The sequence below is a fragment of the Salmo salar genome, chromosome ssa19 (genome assembly GCF_905237065.1).
Source record: "Salmo salar chromosome ssa19, Ssal_v3.1, whole genome shotgun sequence".
NCBI classification, from domain to species: Eukaryota; Metazoa; Chordata; class Actinopteri; order Salmoniformes; family Salmonidae; genus Salmo; species Salmo salar.
In genome coordinates, this window is record NC_059460.1 from 63,075,159 (window position 1) to 63,096,694 (window position 21,536).

At 43.1% G+C, this 21,536-nt stretch overlaps 1 protein-coding gene across 1 annotated transcript in view; it reads right to left on the reverse strand.

Annotated features, from left to right (window-relative positions):
- Positions 1–476: 476 nt before the first annotated feature.
- The window catches only part of slc4a1b (solute carrier family 4 member 1b (Diego blood group)), a 38,927-nt gene continuing 17,867 nt past the window's right edge, over positions 477–21,536 (reverse strand). Inside the window, exons 5-18 of the mRNA XM_014158638.2 lie at positions 19,500–19,569; positions 19,297–19,339; positions 18,763–18,947; positions 18,001–18,211; positions 14,373–14,576; positions 13,889–14,037; positions 12,946–13,140; positions 12,348–12,596; positions 11,927–12,016; positions 10,981–11,147; positions 10,331–10,572; positions 2,916–3,085; positions 2,364–2,537; positions 477–1,947 (exon numbers count right to left, since the gene is read on the reverse strand). Coding sequence (XP_014014113.1) covers positions 1,867–1,947; positions 2,364–2,537; positions 2,916–3,085; positions 10,331–10,572; positions 10,981–11,147; positions 11,927–12,016; positions 12,348–12,596; positions 12,946–13,140; positions 13,889–14,037; positions 14,373–14,576; positions 18,001–18,211; positions 18,763–18,947; positions 19,297–19,339; positions 19,500–19,569 — 2,230 coding nt within the window. The 3' untranslated portion in view covers positions 477–1,866. The remainder of the gene's footprint in view (positions 1,948–2,363; positions 2,538–2,915; positions 3,086–10,330; positions 10,573–10,980; positions 11,148–11,926; positions 12,017–12,347; positions 12,597–12,945; positions 13,141–13,888; positions 14,038–14,372; positions 14,577–18,000; positions 18,212–18,762; positions 18,948–19,296; positions 19,340–19,499; positions 19,570–21,536) is intronic.

The window sequence follows — 21,536 nt, forward strand, 5'->3', positions numbered from 1 at the left end:
ACCACAAATGGATTAGGCTCCGTCTTCACCACACTTTCCACCTCACTTAACTCGCCCTCATTCCCTTCCATTTCACCCCCAGAACTCGGTCTGGTGTAGGGCTCACCGTTTCCACTTGACACCAGTCTTCTGCGACACACCTCCTCCCTCTTCAACAGATTCTACCTCAGCCTCCCTCATTCTCTTCAACCTCTCTTTTCCCCTCCATTCCTTCTCCGAAATCCAATTAAACGACTCCTTGTGAAAATATTCCACTTTTCCGCAGTGAAATATCTTTCTCGCTCCATTTAGGGACACCATCTTTAACGTACCCCCGTCAATGCAAGTTGTCTTATCTCATGTCTCATATGTTTAAAAAAAGAAATAAAACATGAGCGGGTCAATGCAAAGTAACCAATCAGGTGGACGAAAGGGTGCGATTACCGACGGCAACCGATCAGTGACGAATACAAAAAAAAGTGAAATCACTATATATATATTTTTTGAAGCATTTATTTGATGTTGAGAAGAGATCACAACAACAAAGAAACACTGTCAGACCTAACTTTTTATTGATAAATTAAACACACCCCTATGCATCCCTCCATCCTCTCTTCAAATATACTTTTAATTTATGATTTTAGCTTTGATGTATGTACATATAGATAATAGTAATGGTGTCTTTTTGTAGGCACTAACCACCACATTTCGTTTGCCAAAGCCTATGCGAAAACGAATGGTTATTTTAGAGGGTTTTTGGATAAACGCTGAAAATAAGGTCTGTGGTAAACACAGGTTTAGGAGATCTTAACGTTTTGTTCTATGAGAATCTTCATCCGCTAACGTAATTTTTTTGTGAATGTTGAAGCATTTATATAATCAAAACAAGCACATACAGCACATAAAGGCTTCATAATTCATAAAGGTCATGCTAACTGACTGATATTATCTCACAGAACAAAACTTCTAAGATCTCCTCAGACTTTTTTCAACATTTATCCCAAAACCCCATACTTTCCCCATTAATTTTCCCCATAGCAATGGCTAAACAAACCAGAGGTTACTCATTTCCATTTTTAGGACTACAAGCTTGCTAGCTCTATTGTTCAAATCTCTCTTATACAATATTTAAATCAATAACATTCCACAATCCCCAGGGGCTTAAATTAAAATAAAAGCATTTTTTAGAATTTATCCCATCTCCATGGTACTTCATATCAATACGTAAAACAATACCTAAAAGTTATTCGAAAGGCAAGTTTGAGTGATTTGGCATCTTCAGTCATATGGTAGCTTTGTAATTCATGGATAAAACTCCTTAAAAAGGTGAAAGATATTGACACTGATATGGCCTCAGTCTACAGCTGTCTGCTTTTCAGCTCAACTGTTAAAAAATACCATAATATTGGGAAGACGTGCAAAACGTAATTCTTATATGGAATAAAGCCTTGTACAATTTTTTGCAAGATAATAGTTCTAAGTAAAAACCTTTTTAAAAGGCCTTACAAAGGTGGAAAGTCAATAGAGCAATGTGAAATTAACACACTATCATAGGCCAAAGTATTATTATGGCAGGAAGAGCTGTTTGCTGTTTAAATACACACATATATGGCTGCAGGAATATTTGACTGGAAAGAAATAGGGAAATATACAGAAGATATATTCAACTCTTTAAAAAATCATTTTCTTTTACTGACAATTTCTTATATTTGACATCTAAGGGTCATAACCTACTATTTGGGCTTCATGATGGTTTAAAAACACTCCAAAGGATATATATGTCAGTTCATACGGTAGTAGACAAAAACAAGAATCCTATTAAAATACTTTGTCATGTCAGATAAATAAAATAAAGGGCTTTTAGATAAAACTGGCAGGTCCAGATGTCTACAATGGCATCTGAGTTTCATTGTAGACATCCTGTCCAGGTTCCTCCTCAAATGTCACCTTAGCATCGTCGGCGTCCAACTGAAACACAACAGAACAAGGAAATACATAACAGTAAGGAAGAATCTCATTCGATGTCAACCTCAACAAACGTTGTGCTTATTGGTTGCTTTATGTATGAGACCAAACCAAACAAAGGCCTTCGATTGACTGATTTCAAATGAAGATTCAACCCACAATGATGACCAGCATGATATAGATGAGGGTGAGGTTGCTTGTAGGTATGCTGCATTGTACTGTATTGTTCTGTATTGTACAATTAATAATAATATGCCACTTAGTAGATAATTTTATTCAAAGCAACTTGCAGTACAGTGGGCACATTCCTTTTTTCGTATGTGTATCTGATCCCCTGCGGGAATTGAACCCACAACTTTACCATTACCAGCACCAAGCTTAGGACCACACACACACACAACACCCTGATGTCTACTTACACATTTCATCTCCAGGTCGGTGAAGAAGCGTCCGGTCATGGCCATGCGGAGGGGGATAGTGAGGATGAGAACGAAGGGCAGGGCCAGGGAGGCCGGGCTGGACTTGACGATCCACAGCACTGCCAGACACACCACCTGGATGGCTGTGTATATGTGCATCCTGCCCGTTGACACCTAGTGCAAGTATGAATAGGGAGAAAGGGAATTCTGATTCTTATTTATTTACTAATACCATCTCCTTTTTGAGGGAGTCCTAGCCAATACACAAGAATACAGAGGCATACAGCGTGATGTTGTAATCTGGTAATCTGACCTACAAAAACAAACACATAACCAAAATATGGCATCTTTCCCATGGCGTCTTGATCTAGTCTTTAACTGGTTGTAAGAGTCCAGCTGGTTGTAATCTGGTTATATTACGTCTTCTCAACCAAAAAACTGTTTATAACTACAAAATGTTGTCATAAAGACATCACATCATATGCCACATTTTGCCCAGATTCCTGACACAGTGGGCATATTGTGTCAGGGATCTGCTGTCTGTTAATATACCCTGGTGGCGTAGGGCTCGTTGGGGTGGTATTTCTTGGGGACGAGCAGGAGCAGAATGCGATCCCACAACTGGATCCCGTTGAGCGAAGTGATTCCCATGTAGAGGAAGATCCCGAACAGAGCCGTCATCGGAATCATCTTCAGGATGGGCTCCATGAGAATGGACAGACCTGGATACAAACAGGTATTAGCTTCGTTAATACAGGTGAAGGATGAAGATGCCCCTAGACACTGATGGGGTCAGTTTTGCATTTCCCCCACTAATGGTTAAGGATTGGGGTGGTGTATTTTATGCATTATGCAATGATATGGGCAGTGACCATGTAACGCGTTTACAACATACTGGTGTGCTGGTTATCAAGGCGCAAAGTATTGACACATTTTTTGAATTGAGAGATGAGCTTAAAGTTATCTTTACTGACAATAATTTTCACTTGTCTGACCGCTTGCATGATGACGAGTTACTCACACGACTGGCCTATCTGGGTGATGTTTTTCTTGCCTGAATGATCTGAACCTAGGATTACAGGAACTCTCCGCAACTAGATTCAACGTGCGGGACAAAATTGAGGCTATGATTAAAAGGTTGGAGCTCTTTTATGTCTGCATTAACAAGGACAACACACAGGTCTTTCCATCATTGTATGATTTTTTTTGTGTGCAAAATACAAATAGTCTCGGTAGCCATTTGATTAGGTGTTCATGAGTCTTATGGCTTGGGGGTAGAAGCTGTTTAGAAGTTTGGACCTAGACTTGGTGCTCCGATACCGCTTGCCGTGCGGTAGCAGAGAGAACAGTCTATGACTAGGGTGGCTGGAGTCTTAGGGTCTTCCTCTGACAACGCCTGGTATAGAGGTCCTGGATGGCAGGAAGCAAGGCCCCGGTGATGTACTGGGCTGTTCGTGCCTTGCGATCGGAGGCCGAGCAGTTTCCATACCAGGCAGTGATGCAACCAGTCAGGATGCTCTCGATGGTGCAGCTGTAGAACCTTTTGAGGATCTGAGGACCCATGTAAAATATCTTCAGTCTCCTGAGGGGGAATAGGTTTTGTCATGCCCTCTTAATGACTGTCTTGGTGTGCTTGGACCATGTTAGCTTGTTGGTGATGTGGACACCAAGGAACTTGAAGCTCTCAACCTGCTCCACTGCAGCCCGGTCACTGAGAATGGGGGCGTGCTCGGTCCACTTTTTCCTGTAGTCCACAATCATCTCCTTTGTCTTCATCACATTGAGGGAGAGGTTATTGTCCTGGCACCACACGGCCAGGTCTCTGACCTCCTCCCTATAGGCTCTCGTCGTTGATCAGGCCTACCACTGTTGTGTCATCGGCAAACTTAATGAGGGTGTTGGAGTCGTGCCTGGCCGTGCAGTCATGAGTGAACAGGGAGTACAGGAGGGGTCTGAGCACGCAACCCTGACGGGCCCGTGTTGAGGATCAGCATGGCGGATGTGTTGTTACCTAGCCTTACCACCTGGGGGAGGCCGGTCAGGAAGTCCAGGATCCAGTTGCAGAGGGAAGTGTTTAGTCCCAGGGTCTTTAGCTTTTTGATGAGCTTTGAGGGCACTATGGTGTTGAACGCTGAGCTGTAGTCAATGAATAGCATTCTCACATAGGTGTTCCATTTGTCCAGGTGTGAAAGGGCAGTGTGGAGTGCAATAGAGATTGCATCATCTGTGGATCTGTTGGGGTGGTATGCAAATTGGAGTGGGTCTAGGGTTTCTGGGATAATGGTGTTGAAATGAGCCATGACCAGCCTTTCAGAGCACTTCATGGCTATAGATGTGAGTGCTATGGGTCGGTAGTCATTTAGGCAGGTTACCTTAGTGTTCTTGGGCACAGGGACTATGGTGGTCTGCTTAAAACATGTTGGTAGGGCTGCGCTCAGAGTTTCTTCTCTTGGCAAATCGCGCTGTTAAGACACTGATGCCCTTTGCAACCACGTACCTATGTGAGAGTGGATTCTCGGCCCTCACTAGCATTAAAACTAAATACAGGCACAAACGGTGTGTGGAAAAGGATTTAAAACTGAGACTCTCCAATACAACCCAACATTGCAGAGTTATGTGCATCCTTTCAAACACACCCTTCTCATTAACCTGTGTTAAGTTATTCACCATTTTTGATGAACAAATACGTTTTTATATGCAAGATTGCTAAATAAAAGCACAATTATTGATTATTATTATACACTGCTCAAAAAAATAAAGGGAACACTTAAACAACACAATGTAACTCCAAGTCAATCACACTTCTGTGAAATCAAACTGTCCACTTAGGAAGCAACACTGATTGACAATACATTTCACATGCTGTTGTGCAAATGGAATAGACAACAGGTGGAAATTATAGGCAATTAGCAAGACACCCCCAATAAAGGAGTGGTTCTGCAGGTGGGGACCACAGACCACTTCTCAGTTCCTATGCTTCCTGGCTGATGTTTTGGTCACTTTTGAATGCTGGCGGTGCTTTCACTCTAGTGGTAGCATGAGACGGAGTCTACAACCCACACAAGTAGCTCAGGTAGTGCAGCTCATCCAGGATGGCACATCAATGCGAGCTGTGGCAAGAAGGTTTGCTGTGTCTGTCACCGTAGTGTCCAGAGCATGGAGGCGCTACCAGGACACAGGCCAGTACATCAGGAGACGTGGAGGAGGTCGTAGGAGGGCAACAACCCAGCAGCAGGACCGCTACCTCCGCCTTTGTGCAAGGAGGAGCAGGAGGAGCACTGCCAGAGCACTGCAAAATGACCTCCAGCAGGCCACAAATGTGCATGTGTCTGCTCAAACGGTCAGAAACAGACTCCATGAGGGTGGTATGAGGGCCCGACGTCCACAGGTGGGGGTTGTGGTTACAGCCCAACACCGTGCAGGACGTTTGGCATTTGCCAGAGAACACCAAGATTGGCAAATTCGCCACTGGCGCCCTGTGCTCTTCACAGATGAAAGCAGGTTCACACTGAGCACATGTGACAGACGTGACAGAGTCTGGAGACGCCGTGGAGAACGTTCTGCTGCCTGCAACATCCTCCAGCATGACCGGTTTGGCGGTGGGTCAGTCATGGTGTGGGGTGGCATTTCTTTGGGGGGCCGCACAGCCCTCCATGTGCTCGCCAGAGGTAGCCTGACTGCCATTAGGTACCGAGATGAGATCCTCAGACCCCTTGTGAGACCATATGCTGGTGCGGTTGGCCCTGGGTTTCTCCTAATGCAAGACAATGCTAGACCTCATGTGGCTGGAGTGTGTCAGCAGTTCCTGCAAGAGGAAGGCATTGATGCTATGGACTGGCCCGCCCGTTCCCCAGACCTGAATCCAATTGAGCACATCTGGGACATCATGTCTCGCTCCATCCACCAACGCCACGTTGCACCACAGACTGTCCAGGAGTTGGTGGATGCTTTAGTCCAGGTCTGGGAGGAGATCCCTCAGGAGACCACCTGCCACCTCATCAGGAGCATGCCCAGGCGTTGTAGGGAGGTCATACAGGCACGTGGAGGCCACACACACTTTCATTTTGAGTGTGACTCCAAATCGAGACCTCCATGGGTTGATAAATTGGATTTCCATTGATTATTTTTGTGTGATTTTGTTGTCAGCACATTCAACTATGTAAAGAAAAAAGTATTTAATAAGATTATTTCTTTCATTCAGATCTAGGATGTGTTGTTTAAGTGTTCCCTTTATTTTTTTGAGCAGTATATTATTATTTGTGCCCTGGTCCGATAAGAGCTCTTTGTCACTTCCCACCAGCCGAGTTGTGACAAAAACTCACACTCATTCCTATGCTTAATAAATGTATTGTATAGAGTGTGTGGCAGGCTTACAATTTTGGCAAAAAACAACATTTGAGAGTAAGCTGACCCTGGTGCTAGAGGGGGTACGCAGCTGGAGGTTGAATATTTGAAGGGGTACGGGACTATAAAAGTTTGGGAACCACTGCTCTACACTATACTTGCTTGTTTTGTCACATAAACTGAAATTAGGCAAACTATTAGAATTTTAGTAACCAGGAAATGGCGGAGCGATTCCTGCATAGTGTATCTTTAAAGTTTCATTGTTAGGACAGTCACCATTTCGTTACAATATGATTTGGCACATTTTCTTTTATATTTTCCATACATTTTAATCAAAAAATATATTCCTTAGAAATACATTTAAATGCATTTTTTTGTATTTACCAAAAATATTGATAAATACATTGAAAGATATATTCTAAAATACATTATTTAATGAATTTCAGAATGTATTTTGAACTACATTAAATTTGTTGTCAGAATCATTTCACGTACAGTGCCTTGACTTTTTCCACATTTTGTTACGTTATAGCCTTATTCAGATTTTTTTTTTTAAATCCTTAGCAATCTACACACAATACCCCATAATGACAAAGCAAAAACAGGTTATAGAAAGTTTTGCAAATGTATTAAACATTAATAACAGAAATACCTTATTTATATAAATACTCCCCTTTGCTATGAGACTCAAAATTTAGCTCAGGTTCATCCTGTTTCCATTGATCATCCTTGAGATGTTTCTACAACTTGATTGGAGTCCACCTGGTGTAAATTCAACTGATTGGACATGGTTTGGAAAGGCACACACCTGTCTATATAAGGTTCCACAGTTGACAGTGCATGTCAGAGCAAAAAAGAAGCAATGCGAATGGGGGGAAAAGGGCCTTGGTCAGGGAGGTGACCAAGAACCTGATGGTCACTCTGACAGAGCTCCAGTGTTCCTCTATGGAGATGGGAGAACCTTCCAGAAGAACAACCATCTCTGCAGCACTCCACCAATCAGGTCTATGGTAGAGTGACCAGACGGAAGCCACTCCTCAGTAAAAGGAACATGACAGCCCGCTTGGAGTTTGCTAAAAGGCACCTAAAGACTCTCAGACCATGAGAAACAAGATCGGCGCAAAGTACAGAGAGATCCTTGATTAAAACCTGCTCCAGAGTGCTCAGGACCTCAGACTGGGGCGAAGGTTCACCTTATAACAGGACAACGACCCTAAGCACACAGCCAAGACAGAGCAGAAGTCTCTGAATGTCCTTGAGTGGTCCAGCCAGAGCCCGGACTTGAACCCGATCGAACATCTCTGGAGAGACCTGAAAATAGCTGTGCAGCTGTACTCCCCATCCAACCTGACAGAGCTTGAAATGATCTGCAGAGAAGAATGGGAGAAACTCCCCAAATATAGGTGTGCCAAGCTTGTAGTGTCATACCCAAGAAATCTCGAGGCTATAATCGCTGCGAAAGGTGCTTCAACAAAGTACTGAGTAAAGGGTCTGAATACTTCTGTAAATGTCATATTTCAGTTTTTTCTTTTTATAAATTAGCAAAAATGTCAAAAAACGGTTTTTCTTTTGTCATTATTGGGTATTGTGTGTAGATTGATGAGGGGAATAAAAACAATTTAATCCATTTTAGAATACGGCTGTAACGTCACAAAATGCGAAAAAGTAAAGGGTCTGAGTACTTTCCAAAGGCACTGTATATTCTAATATACATTTTACATACATTTATGTATACATTTTCAAATAAGCTCTGCAGTATTTGTAGGAATGTTTTTAAAATGTATTAAATAAGGCTTCTCTAGTGGCGCAGCGGTCTAAGGCACTACATCGCAATGTTGCGGCGTTACTACAGCCTGGGGTTTGATCCCAGGCTGTGTCACAACCGGCCGTGACGAGGAGTCCCATAGGGAAGCGCACAATTGGCCCAGCGTCATACGGGTTAGGGGAGCGTTTGGCCAGGGGAGCTTTACTTGGCTCATCGCTCTCTAGCGACTCCTTGTGGTGGGCTGGGCGCCTGCAAGCAGACCCTGGCCGTCAGTTGAACAGTGTTTCCTCCGACACATTGGTGCAGCTTGCTTCCATGCTAAGCGAGCATGTGTTAAGAAGCGCGGCTTGGCGGCTCATGTTTCGGGGACGCATGACTCAACCTTCTCCTCTCCCGAGCCAGTTAGGGAGTTGCAGCGATGAGACAAGATCATAATTGGACCACAATTGGATATCACGAAATTGGGGAGAAAAAGGTGTTTACATAAAAAAAAAAAAATTAAATCATTATTTGGCCAATTTTAAATATTTCACATGTATCCGAAAACATTTATCACAAAAATATATTTTAAATGTATTTTCTTCCCATATGGTACGAATAAGAATTGACCGATCAAGCAGTGGTGTAAAGTACTTAAGTCAAAATACTTTAAAGCACTACTTAAGTATTTTTTGGGGGATCTCTGTACTTTACCTGGCTATTTATATTATTGACAACTGACTTTTTTCCCCACGACATTCCTAAAGAAAATAATGTACTTTTTACTCCATACATTTTCCCTGACACCCAAAAGTGCTCGTTACATTTTGAATGCTTAGCAGGACAGGAAAATGGTCCAATTCATGCACTTATCAAGGGAACATCCCTGGTCATCTGTACTGCCTCTGATCTGACGGAGTCACTAAACACACATGCTTCGTTTGTAAGTGATGTCTGATTGTTGGAGTGTCTGATTGTTGGAGTGTGTTGGAGTGGGCTATAAGTTAAAAAAAAGAAAATGGTGCCGTCCGGTTTGCTTAATATAAGGAATTAGAAATGTTTTATACTTTTACTTTCGATAGTATATTATATAAGTATAAGTATATTTTTGCAATTACATTAACTTTTGATACTTAAGTGTATTTAAAACCATATACTTTTAGACTTTTACTCAAGTAGTATTTTACTGGGTGACTTACACTTACTTTAGTCATTTTCTATTAAGGTACAGTTGAAGTCGGAAGTTTACATACACTTAGGTTGGAGCCATTAAAACTTGTTTTTCAACCACTCCACAAATGTCTTGTTAACAAACTATAGTTCTGGCAAGTCACTGAGGATATCTACTGTGTGCACGACACAAGTAATTTTTCCAACAATTGTTTACAGACAGATTATAACACTTATAATTCAATGAATCACAATTCCAGTGGGTCAGAAGTTTACATACACTAAGTTGACTGTGCCTTTAAACAGCTTGGAAAATTCCAGAAATCCTATATCGACATAACCTGAAAGGCCGCTAAGCAAGGAAAAAGCCACTGCTCAAAAATCGCCATAAAAAAGCCAGACTACAGTTTGCAACTGCACATGGGGACAAAGATCTTACTTTTTGAAGAAATGTCCTCTGGTCTGATGAAACAAAAATAGAACTGTTATTCTGACATTTGACATTCTTAAAATGAAGTGGTGATCCTAACTGACCTAAGACAGGGAATTTTTACTAGGATTAAAAGTCAGGAATTGTGAAAAACAGAGTTTAAATGTATTTGGCTAAGGTGTACGTAAACTTCCGACTTCAACTGTATCTTTACTTTTACTCAAGTATGACAATTGGGTACTTTTTCCACCTCTGTGATCTAGTAGTGAGGTCACTCACCGACGAGCAGAGCCACCAGAATCCCACTGACCCTCTGCTCCAGAACCTTCTCGATCTCCGGCTTGGGCCCCTTGCTCATGACGGTAAGGGCGTTGGCATGGGTAACCGAACGCACGGTGGCTGCACTCAGCCACGGCACGCCAAAAATTGCACCAAACCCACCCATGCCCACCAGGATGAGAAGGTCCAGATGGAAGCCGGATCCCTTGACCATCTTCCTCTCCGGCTTACTCACAATCAGACTGACAAGGAAGAAAATAAAGGTTAGGTTATGGGTAAAGGTTAGGGGTAAGGATTGTGTATCTATGGCCTTGTCCAGAAATAATCCTTAGAAACAAATGTGTAGGAGATGGGGAATAGGGGTTTTGGACAGGGCCATCATAATGTAACCCGGTTCAGAAAAAAACCCTAGCCCTTACAACCTGTGTAGCCTTTCTGAGGGCATGGTGGAGATACAAGCATATTGCTCTCTGAGTATGTTTTCCACAATAAATTATTATTCCATATCTCAGTTACTTTTGTAACTGAAATTTCTATCCAATGACTTATTTCACAATCACACAATTTCCCTTGTAAATGGCCTGATTTACAAGTGAAATATCCAGATTTATTGTAAATGGCCTGATTACTGATTGACAGCTGTCACTCACGTGGTGATCTGGGACTCGAGGAAGATGAGGATGAAGACGAGACAAGCGGGCACACAGCAAGCGAACATCACCCACACGGGGAAAGTCTTGTGTTCGCCAAACGGGTTGATGAGCCAACCTCTGGCAGCAGGGTTTGACACCGTCAGACCCTTGGGTACTACCAGTTTCTAACCAGGGAAAGACACCAGTTAGGGTGGCAAACTTTTAATTAATTTAATCTATTCCTACATCAGGTAAGTTAGGCTTATGTAACGGTCGTTGTACGTAATGGACCAAGGCGCAGCGGGTTGAGTGCTCATCTTTACTTTATTAGACCACGTATCAAACAAAACAAGAAAACGAACGAACAGTGTTGCAGGCTAACACACAGCAGTACAACTTCCCACAAAGGGACAGGTGAAAACAGGCTACCTAAGTATGACTCTCAATCAGCAACAATGATGTACAGCTGTTCCTGATTGAGAGCCATACCAGGCCAACACAAAGAAATACACAACATAGATAGAACCCAGAATATGACACATAGAACATAACCCAAAACCCCCGGAATACTCTAAACAAACACCCCTCTACATAAACACACCCCCCGAACCACATAAAACAAATACCCCCCTGCCACGTCCTGACCAAACTACAATAACAAATTACCCCTTTACTGGTCAGAACGTGACAGCTTATTATGCTCAACTCACACTACAAGTTTATTCTATAACAAAGTGAATTGATTCTTTAGTTGAAAGTAGAGTTGAAAATGCTTTATAAAAAATGCTTTATAATTTTGTGTAGTCTGAAAATTTCCAGAAAACCTGCAGTCATAGAAATAACAACTTATCCTGAGTGCCAGTCTGTTTGTGCCACCATACCAACATGTTTGGTCCGACAATGACAGAGCAATGGAGTTGGAAAGAGCACAAACATATCTGAGACCACGCTAGCAAGGACTAACCTGGGTGTACGCATCCTCTATGTTGATGTCCACAACACACATTAAGAAAATAGCAATGGGCACCCCAAAGTCCCCAATCAAGCGCCGGATCTGAAAGGCAGACAAACACATAACAACAAAGTGTATCTGACTGGTTCCAAGGCTAGTGCCGAGTCCCCTGTCTTATAATTTAAAGTGCTTATAGCACTTGAATAATTTAATTGAGTTGAACTTTATTGATCCCCAATCCGGGATTGGATGGGTATGTAAAAAACATTGTTAAACTAAAGATACAAGCCCTATTGAAAGGAAATCATGCTACAATTGAAATGAGTCTGTTGACGTTATCCTCAATGTGTGCATTGTTGTATTCACAAAGCTGAGGCCACTTTAAATGTACATTAAATTGTCGAATAAAAAATGTATTAATTAATATCATTACCTTTCCAGGTAGGAAGGTCCCGTTCTTGAACTGGCGCAGGAAGAAGGCGATGAAGAAGCATCCAAACATGAGGCACATGGAGAGCAGGGCCGTGTTGGGGTAGGCCCGGTCCAGGATGTTGACTGTGGTGGTGGTGTTGCCTGTGCTGTTGTCATACAGGTGGTTGTGGATCACCACTGGGTGCCATGGGTCCTCCACCGTGTTGTTGAGGTGGTCGTAGTTCAGGATCAGTGGGTGGGCCTTGAAAATCTACAGACAGCGATTGGATGAATGTTGATTGTGCTTTTTGAAAAAGCTGTATTTCCATTCCTGTTTTTTAGCAAAAACAATGATTTATTTCTCCGGTCCTTTGAGTCAGACACCAGTAATTGATATTGAAATAAAGTTAAGCGAAAGCAATAGGATTGGAGGAGTAATGTAACAGTAATGACAGTGTAATAATGTAATGTAACAGTATTGACAGTGGAAAAATGTAATGTAATGACAGTGGATTAACGTAATGGAAAAATAATGACAGTAGACTGAATTAATGTAACATTAATGACAGTTGAGTAGTGTCATGTAACAGGATGGACAGAGGTGGGATGGTGATGTATACCCTGCCCAGCTTGGCGAAGGTCTCGTAGATGAAGATGAGGGAGATAAGGATGGAGAAGATCTCCTGGGTGAAGCGGGAGATGAAGCGGACCAAGAAACTGCCCTCGAACGCCACGATGAGCACCACGATGAACACCAGCCACACTCCCACCCACACACGCCCCACAATGTACTCAATGTCCTGAGACTTACAGAACTGAATGGAATGGAATGGAATGACTCCAGGTTATTGCCAGTGGTCAGTGATATTTAGTGGTATTCTACATATACTGTAGTCAAAGCGATATGTGAAAATTTGAACTTTTTCATAAAAACATGAAACTTGGTACACTTGTACAGTTTGGAGCCCTGAACATTTTCAGATATGGATCCATCGCAAAAACAACTCATGATGGCCGTGGTGGACATTTTCCATTCCTACATAACCAAATAATGTATTTTACCTCATATCTCCAAAACCTAACATAATAACATAGGAGTAGACATAAAATGTTCTACGTTTACAATGATGCCATGCACAACTTCAAAAATCACTCCAGGCGGCCATGGTGGCCATTTTGATATTCCGCCACAACCACCTGGCTCCATATTTGAAAATAATCAGGGCCCCAAACTGCACAAGTGTACCAAGTTCCATACTTTTATTAAAAAGTGAATATATCACCTAAAATTTGGCACATATTGCCTGGACTAATAGGATATGCTGTGTACACATCTTTAGCATTCTCAAATGTCCATTTACTATTCATCATACACTTAATGAAATATGATGAAACACATATGACACCACAAACATAACAGAAAGAAAAAAACACTAACAAAACACTTGAATAAGATGCATCGTTGCATGCACGATGGAATATCAGTTTTATGTCGATCAGACATAGAGAGCCATAGCTCATTAGTCATTTTGCAGGAGTTGCGTTACAAGAGGAGTCACTCACGGCAAAGAAGGCCTCCTCAAACACCAGAAGTGGGCCTGAGAAGCCGATGACCAGGACGGGCTGGGCTGCGATGCAGCAGAAAATGACTCCCTGGACACAGGTGGAGACCAGGAGCTCAGACACACCCATCATGTTGTCCACCTTATCAGCTGAAGTAGGGAAGTGGGAAAGGAGAGGTTATGGCGTTACAGACATGGGTTTGAATAGTATTTGTTTTCTTTCAAATATTTTAGTTGCATTTGATTGAGCTTGCCTAACCCAATGGAGTAGTCCCCAAAGTACAAATCACACCCATCTGGCACACTTGACAGGCTCACTCTGACACATAGATAACACGAACACACATGTATATACACACACACACACACACACACACACACACACACACACACACACACACACACACACACACACACACACACACACACACACACGCGAACACGTAAGCAAGCACGTACAACACACACACACAGACAGTATTTACCTAGCAATCCTCCGAAGGTGACGGCAGGGGACAGGGCAGCGAAGTAGATGAAGATGACAGCGGCGAGAACTTGAGCGTTGAGGGCATCGGTGAAGTCACTCACATAGTGCTGGTAGCGTCTCTTCGCATCTCGTATCATCCCGCCGAACGGCCGACCCGTACGAACCAGAGGATCCTCAGGAGCAGGCCCAGATGGTTTGGAAGCTAGGAAAAGATTAGGTATAGCTAAGCTGGGAAGGTTGGGAGTACCAGTCAAAAGTTTGGACACACCTACTCATTCAAGGGTTTCTCTACATTTGTACTATTTTCTACACTGTAGAATAATAGTGAAGATATCAAAACTATGAAATAACAAATATGGAATCAAATATATTTTAGATTTTATCAAAGTAGCCACCCTTTGCCTTGATGTCAGCATTGCAGACTCTTGGCATTCTCTCAACCAGCTTCACGAGGAATGCTTTTCCAACAGTATTGAAGGAGTTCCCACATATGCTGAGCACTTGTTGGCTGCTTTTCCTTCACTTTGCGGTCCAACTCATCCCAAACCATCTCAATTGGTTGAGGTCGGGTGATTGTGGAGGCCAGGTCATCTGATGCAGCACTCCATCACTCTCCTTGGTCAAATAAACCTTGCACAGCCTGGAGGTGTGCTTTGGGTCATTGTCCTGTTGAAAAACAAATGATAGTCCCACTAAGTGCAAACCAGATGGGATGACGTATTGCTGCACAACGCTATGGTAACCATGCTGGTTAAGTGTGCCTTGAATACTACATACAGTCACAGACAGTGACACCTGCAAAGCACCCCCACACCTGCTCTTTCATGCTTCACAGTGGGAACCACACATGCGGAGATCATCTGTTCACCTACTCTGCATCTCACAAAAACACGGCAGTTGGAACCAAAAATCTTATATTTGGACTCATCAGACCAAAGGACACATTTCCACAGCTCTAATGTCCATTGCTCGTGTTTCTTGGCCCAAGCAAGTCTCTTCGTCTTATTGGTGTCCTTTAGTAGTGGTTTCTTTTCAGCAATTCGACCATGAAGGCCTGATTTATGAAGTCTCTCATGAAAAGTTGATGTTGAGATGTGTCTGTTACTTGAACTCTGTGAAGCATTTATTTTGGTTGCAATCTGAGGTGCAGTGAACTCTAATGAAATTGTCCTCTGCAGCAGAGGTAACTCTGGGTGTTCCCTTCCTGTGGTGGTCGTGAGAGCCAGTTTCATCATAGCGCTTGATGGATTTTACGACTGCACATAAGGAAACTTTCAAAGTTCTTGAAATTTTCCGCATTGACTGACCTTTGTGTCTTAAAGAAATGATAGACTGTCGTTTCTCTGCATATTTGAGCTGTTCTTCCCATAATATGGACTTGGACTTTTATCAAATAGGGCAATCTTCTGTATACCACCCCAACCTTGTCACAACACAACTGATTGGCTCAAATGCATTAAGGAAAGAAATTCCACAAATTAACTTTTAAGAAGGCACACCTGTTAATTGAAATGCGTTCCAGGTGACTACCTCATGAAGCTGGTTGTTAGAATGCCAAGAGTGTGGAATGCTGTCATCAAGGCAAAGGGTGGCTACTTTGAAATATAAAATATATTTTGATTTGTTCAACAAGTTTTGGTTACTACATGATTCCACATAAGTGTTATTTCATAGTTTTGATGTCTTCACTATTATTCTACAATGTAGAAAATAGTAAAAATAAAGTGAGTTGGTGAGTTGGTGTGTCCAAACTTTTGACTAGTACTGTACTTCTAATAAAAAATATTTAAATTAGGGAGGAACGCTGATATGATTTTTTTTTCTGGAAAAGGTTACAGTTGAAGTTGGAAGTTTACATACACCTTAGCCAAATACATTTAAACTCAGTTTTTCACAATTCCTGACATTTAATCCTTTCCCTGTCTTAGGTCAGTTAGGATCACCACTTTATTTTAAGAATGTGAAATGTCAGAATAATTGTTAAGAGAATTATTTATTTCAGCTTTTATTTCTTTCATCACATTCCCAGTGGGTCAGAAGTTTACATACCAAATAGTAATTGAGTGTAGCATTGCCTTTAAATTGTTTAACTTCGGTCAAATGTTTCAGGTAGCCTTCCAAAAGCTTCCCACAATAAGTTGGGTGAATTTTGTCCCATTCCTCCTGACAGAGCTGGTGTAACTGAGTCAGGTTTGTAGGCCTCCTTGCTCAAACACACTTTTTCAATTCTGCCCACACATTTTCTATAGGATTGAGGTCAGTGCTTTGTGATGGCCACTCCAATACCTTGACTTTGTTGTCCTTAAGCCATTTTGCCACAACTTTGGAAGTATGCTTGGGGTCATTGTCCATTTGGAAGATCCATTTGCGACCTAGCTTTAACTTCCTGACTGATGTCTTGAGATGTTGCTCAATATATCCACATCCTTTTCCTCCCTCATGTTGCCATTTATTTTGTGAAGTGCGCCAATCCCTCCTGCAGCAAAGCACCCCCACAACATGATGCTGCCACCCCCGTGCTTCACGGTTGGGATGGTGTTCTTCGGCTTGCAAGCCTCCCCCTTCTTCCTCCAAACATAACGATTGTCCTTATGGCCAAACAGTTCTATTTTTGTTTCATCAGACCAGAAGACATTTCTCCAAAAAGTACGATCTTTGTCCCCATGTGCAGTTACAAACCGTAGTCTGGCTTTTTTAATGTGGTTTTTGAGCAATGGCTTCTTCCTTGCTGAGCGGCCTTACAGGTTATGTGGATATAGAACTTGTTTTACTGTGGATATAGATACTTTTGTACCTGTTTTCTCCAGCATCTTCACAAGGTCCTTTGCTGTTATTCTGGGATTGATTAGCATTTTTCACACCAAAGTACGTTCTTCTCTAGGAGACAGAACATGTCTCCTTCCTGAGCGGTATAATGGCTGCATGGTCTCATGGAGTTTATACTTGCGTACTATTATTTGTACAGATGAACATGGTACCTTCAGGCATTTGAAAATTGCTCCCAAGGGTGAACCAGACTTGTGGAGATCTACAATTGTTTTCTGAGGTCTTGGCTGATTTCTTTTGATTTTCCCATGATGTCAAGCAAAGAGGCACTGAGTTTGAAGGTAGGCCTTGAAATACATCCACAGGAACACCTCCAATTGACATCATTTGAGTCAGAAGCTTCTAAAGCCATGACATCATTTTCTGGAATTTTCCAAGCTGTTTAAAGACACAATCAACTTAGTATATGTAAACTTCTGACCCACTGGAATTGTGATACAGTGAATTATAAGTGAAATAATCTGTCTGTAAACAATTGTTGTAAAAATTACTTGTATCATGCACAAAGTAGATGTCCTAACCGACTTGCCAAAACTATAGTTTGTTTAACAAGAAATTTGTGGAGTGTTTGAAAGACGAGGTTTAATGACTACAACCTAAGTGTATGGAAACTTCCGACTTCAACTGTATGTTTTTTTTTAACCGAAGGAGACCTCCATTAACCAACTACAAAACAGGTGCTTTGGATGCAAGTGGGTTTTTGCAACACTTATGTATGTGTATGCTCATGTATTGATGCTATTTTAATTCATTCTAATCTATTGTATTGTTGTAGAATATGTTAATGAGCCTCCACCCACATTTGCGGGGCTTCAAGTCCAGATGCAACACGGGGTCGGAGGGACGGAGCCTCTCCTGCAGCAGTTTCTTCTGGAAGCCAATGATGGACTGAAGCATCGCCCCGTCCTGGATCTCCGTGGGAGGGATCACGATGCTGCAGTCCATGAAGTCAGCCACGGCATCCATCAGCTCCCGTTCGCCCTGTGCTTGGAACGCCGCCTGGTTGAACACCTGGGATAGAGGGAGAAGAAGAGAGGGGAAAGAAATAGGGCTGTGGGTCCCGTGTGGCTCAGTTGGTAGAGCATGGTGTTTGCAACGCCAGGGTTGTGGGTTCGATTCCCACGGGGGACCAGTACGGAGAAAAAAATATGTATGAAATGTATGCATTCACTACTGTAAGTCGCTCTGGATAAGAGCGTCTGCTAAATGACTAAAATGTAATGTGAGAAAGTATGAGGATGATGTCTAGTGTCTTCTTGTATTGTTGTGAAGTTATATACTTTGGGTCGGTTTCCCTAACACAGATTAAGCCTAGTCCTGGAATAATTAACATGCTCCTTGGAGAAATTGTTTTGCATTTCTCCTAAATGGAGAGTGTATCATGGTTGTAGTCCTAGAAACACCCATATCTTACAGACATGTACTGATGCTGGTTAAACAATGTGTCGTGAATCCCGTTTTTGATGATTACCATTTCCTGTTTACCTGCTCTCATTTCCTGTACAGTTTAGCTCATCTCCACTTCCTGCTCTTTCATTGGACCTTTTAATTTGCTAACTCACTTTGTCGGCCATGAGTGCTGCCATTGCCCGGCCGGTTTCGTGGTAGTCCATGTCACTCTTGGTGGGGCCCACCAGGATAAAGACGAAGCGGACTGGCACTGGGGCCTCCAGGGCCGAATCCAGAACCAGAGCCTCTTTCAGACGCACAAATGCCACCGTGGGCCTCTCCAGGAAGTCCAGAGCTCCTGTACACACACACACAAACAAACATACATAAGCATACATAGGGTATGACACAGGATGTTGGTGGCACCGTAATTGGGGAGGACTGGCTCATAGGCTGGAACGGAATCAATGGAATGGTATAGAACTCATCAAACATACAGTATGGTTTCCATGTGTTTTATACCATTCACCTCCTGTGAGGTATGAGTATACGTACACATAGACAGGCATGAAGATGTGCGCACACACACACACACACACACACACACACACACACACACACACACACACACACACACACACACACACACACACACACACACACACACACACACACAGTACTGATAACCAATTCAGATGTGCACTTACCAACAAGCACCATAGAGGCCTCTACAGTGTCAGTTGCATCTCTCTGAGGAAAGAAAAGTAATGTGTATAGTATTTAGTCAAATCAATTATCTAAAATGGCTGTTTGAACACATTGACATTGAATTTGTGTGTTTTTAAATGTTGGTATTGTTGATCTATTACTGTTCAGGGTGACTGCCGACTGAATGACACATTACACGTACCCTCTCTTTGACAGAAAAGGTCTGCATCTCCGCCCCCCCGACCAATGGTTGGCTCTCTACTGCAGTTTGGCTGGGGAGAGAATCACACCTTATATTCATGTACTGTATGTATAGCTCATAGAAAGGCTTATGCCTAGGTAATGTAACAGGTCCCCATTCTATGTCAGTTGTAGAGTTACGACCAGGCATATACACTCAACTGGTTTAACTGGCCCCTGGTCTGTTCCTAACAGCGGTGGTCGGTGGCATTTCTTTTAATGAGTATGTGTCACGCCTGCTCCCGCTATCCCTCTCTGGTGCACGAGGGCCCCAGGCAGCCTTTCATTACACACACCTGTCACCATCATTACGCACATCAGCGCTCATTGGACCCACCTGGACTCCTTCACGTTTTGATTGCCTTCCCTATGTCTGTCTGTTTCCTCTGTTTCATCCCAGTGTCAGCATTATTGTCATTTCCGTTTCCCCTGTCCAGATGCTGTCTGTATTCTGTTCCTGTCCGTGGTCCTTAAATGTTCACTCCCTGTACCTGCTTCTCGTCTCCAGCGTCGATCCTTACAGAATGCTGACACCCCTGTACGAAGCCTCAGGGAAGTTTTTGTTTTTTTGTTTTGTTGGTGAACCGGGGGTGACACAGCTGACTTGTCGGGCTTCCACGCCTTAGCTGGCTCGAGAGGTTACCTTGCCCTGGTTGGGTTGGCAGGCTCCCATCCCACATCATGCCTCAGCCGGCCCATCAGGCTCCCACGCCTCAGCGGGATCGTCAGGCTTTCACGCCTCAGTGGGATCGTCAGGCTTTCACACTTCAGCCGAATCGTCAGGCTCCCACGCCTCAGCCGTCTCGTTGGGATAACCATGCCTCAGCAGGATCGTCAGGTTTTCACGCCTCAGCCGGCTCTCATGGCTCCCATGTCTCTGCCGGCTCGTCGGGCTTCTACGCCCCCAGCCGGCTTGTCCAGCGCCCATGCCTCGCCCGGCCCGTCAGGCTCGCCCAGGTGGGACGCCGGGTGGCGTCCGGGTGGCGTCCCTAGAGGGTGGGGTACTGTCACGCCTGCTCCCACTCTCCCTCTCTGGCGCTCGAGGGCGCCCTTTCATTATGCACACCTGTCACCATCATTACGCACATCTGCGCTCATTGGACTCACCTGGACTCCTTCACGTTTTGATTGCCTTCTCTATATCTGTCTGTTTCATCCCGGTGTCATCATTATTGTCATTTCCGTTTCCCCTGTCCAGATGCTGTCTGTATTCTGTTCTTGTCCATGGTTATTAAATGTTCACTCCCTGTACCTGCTTCTCGTCTCCAGCGTCGATCCTTACAGTATGGCCTTATTTCTACTACTGCATATTGGATGACTGTCATTCATATTCCATTCACTTAACTCAATGTAACATCAATAGGTTTAGGCTACTACATGATACTCTAATTTGCCCTATAACCATCATGAGGTTGCTACAACCTAGCCTACAAATGAAAGTTTATAATGTGGGTGCATCGGTCGAGAGACAAATTGTAGTAATCAAGGTGACAGACAGTGACACATTCAATACCACTTTGCACATTCTTGCCTGCATCTAGCTGATCTGGGGTGTAATCATTAGTCCAAACTGTTGCAAAAAACTAAAGCGAGAGTTTCTATTGAACAAATTCAGGCATGTCCCTCCCCATTTCGTTCCGTTTGCTTCTGTTTAAGAAACGTTTTGCAACAGAATCGGCGGAATGCATACACCCTGATCACCTGCGTATAGAGTTCACTTTCATAGCAGCAATATATAGCATCATCACTTTGCTCGTTGTATAAATCCTTTTCGAATCTACACGCTCTCCTCCTCTCACCTTTTCCCTTCGCTTGTGGACTTCAGTGCACAACAAAACAGCTGTCTGTGACCAGGCGCAAAACCCTCTCCAAGCCAAACCTTCATATCATAACCGTTAGCTGCTACACAGCCTACATCATTTTCACCATATTAATGTTAATGTCAACAAACTAAAATTAACACGTTAGTAAACTCACAATCCAATCCATGTGTATAATC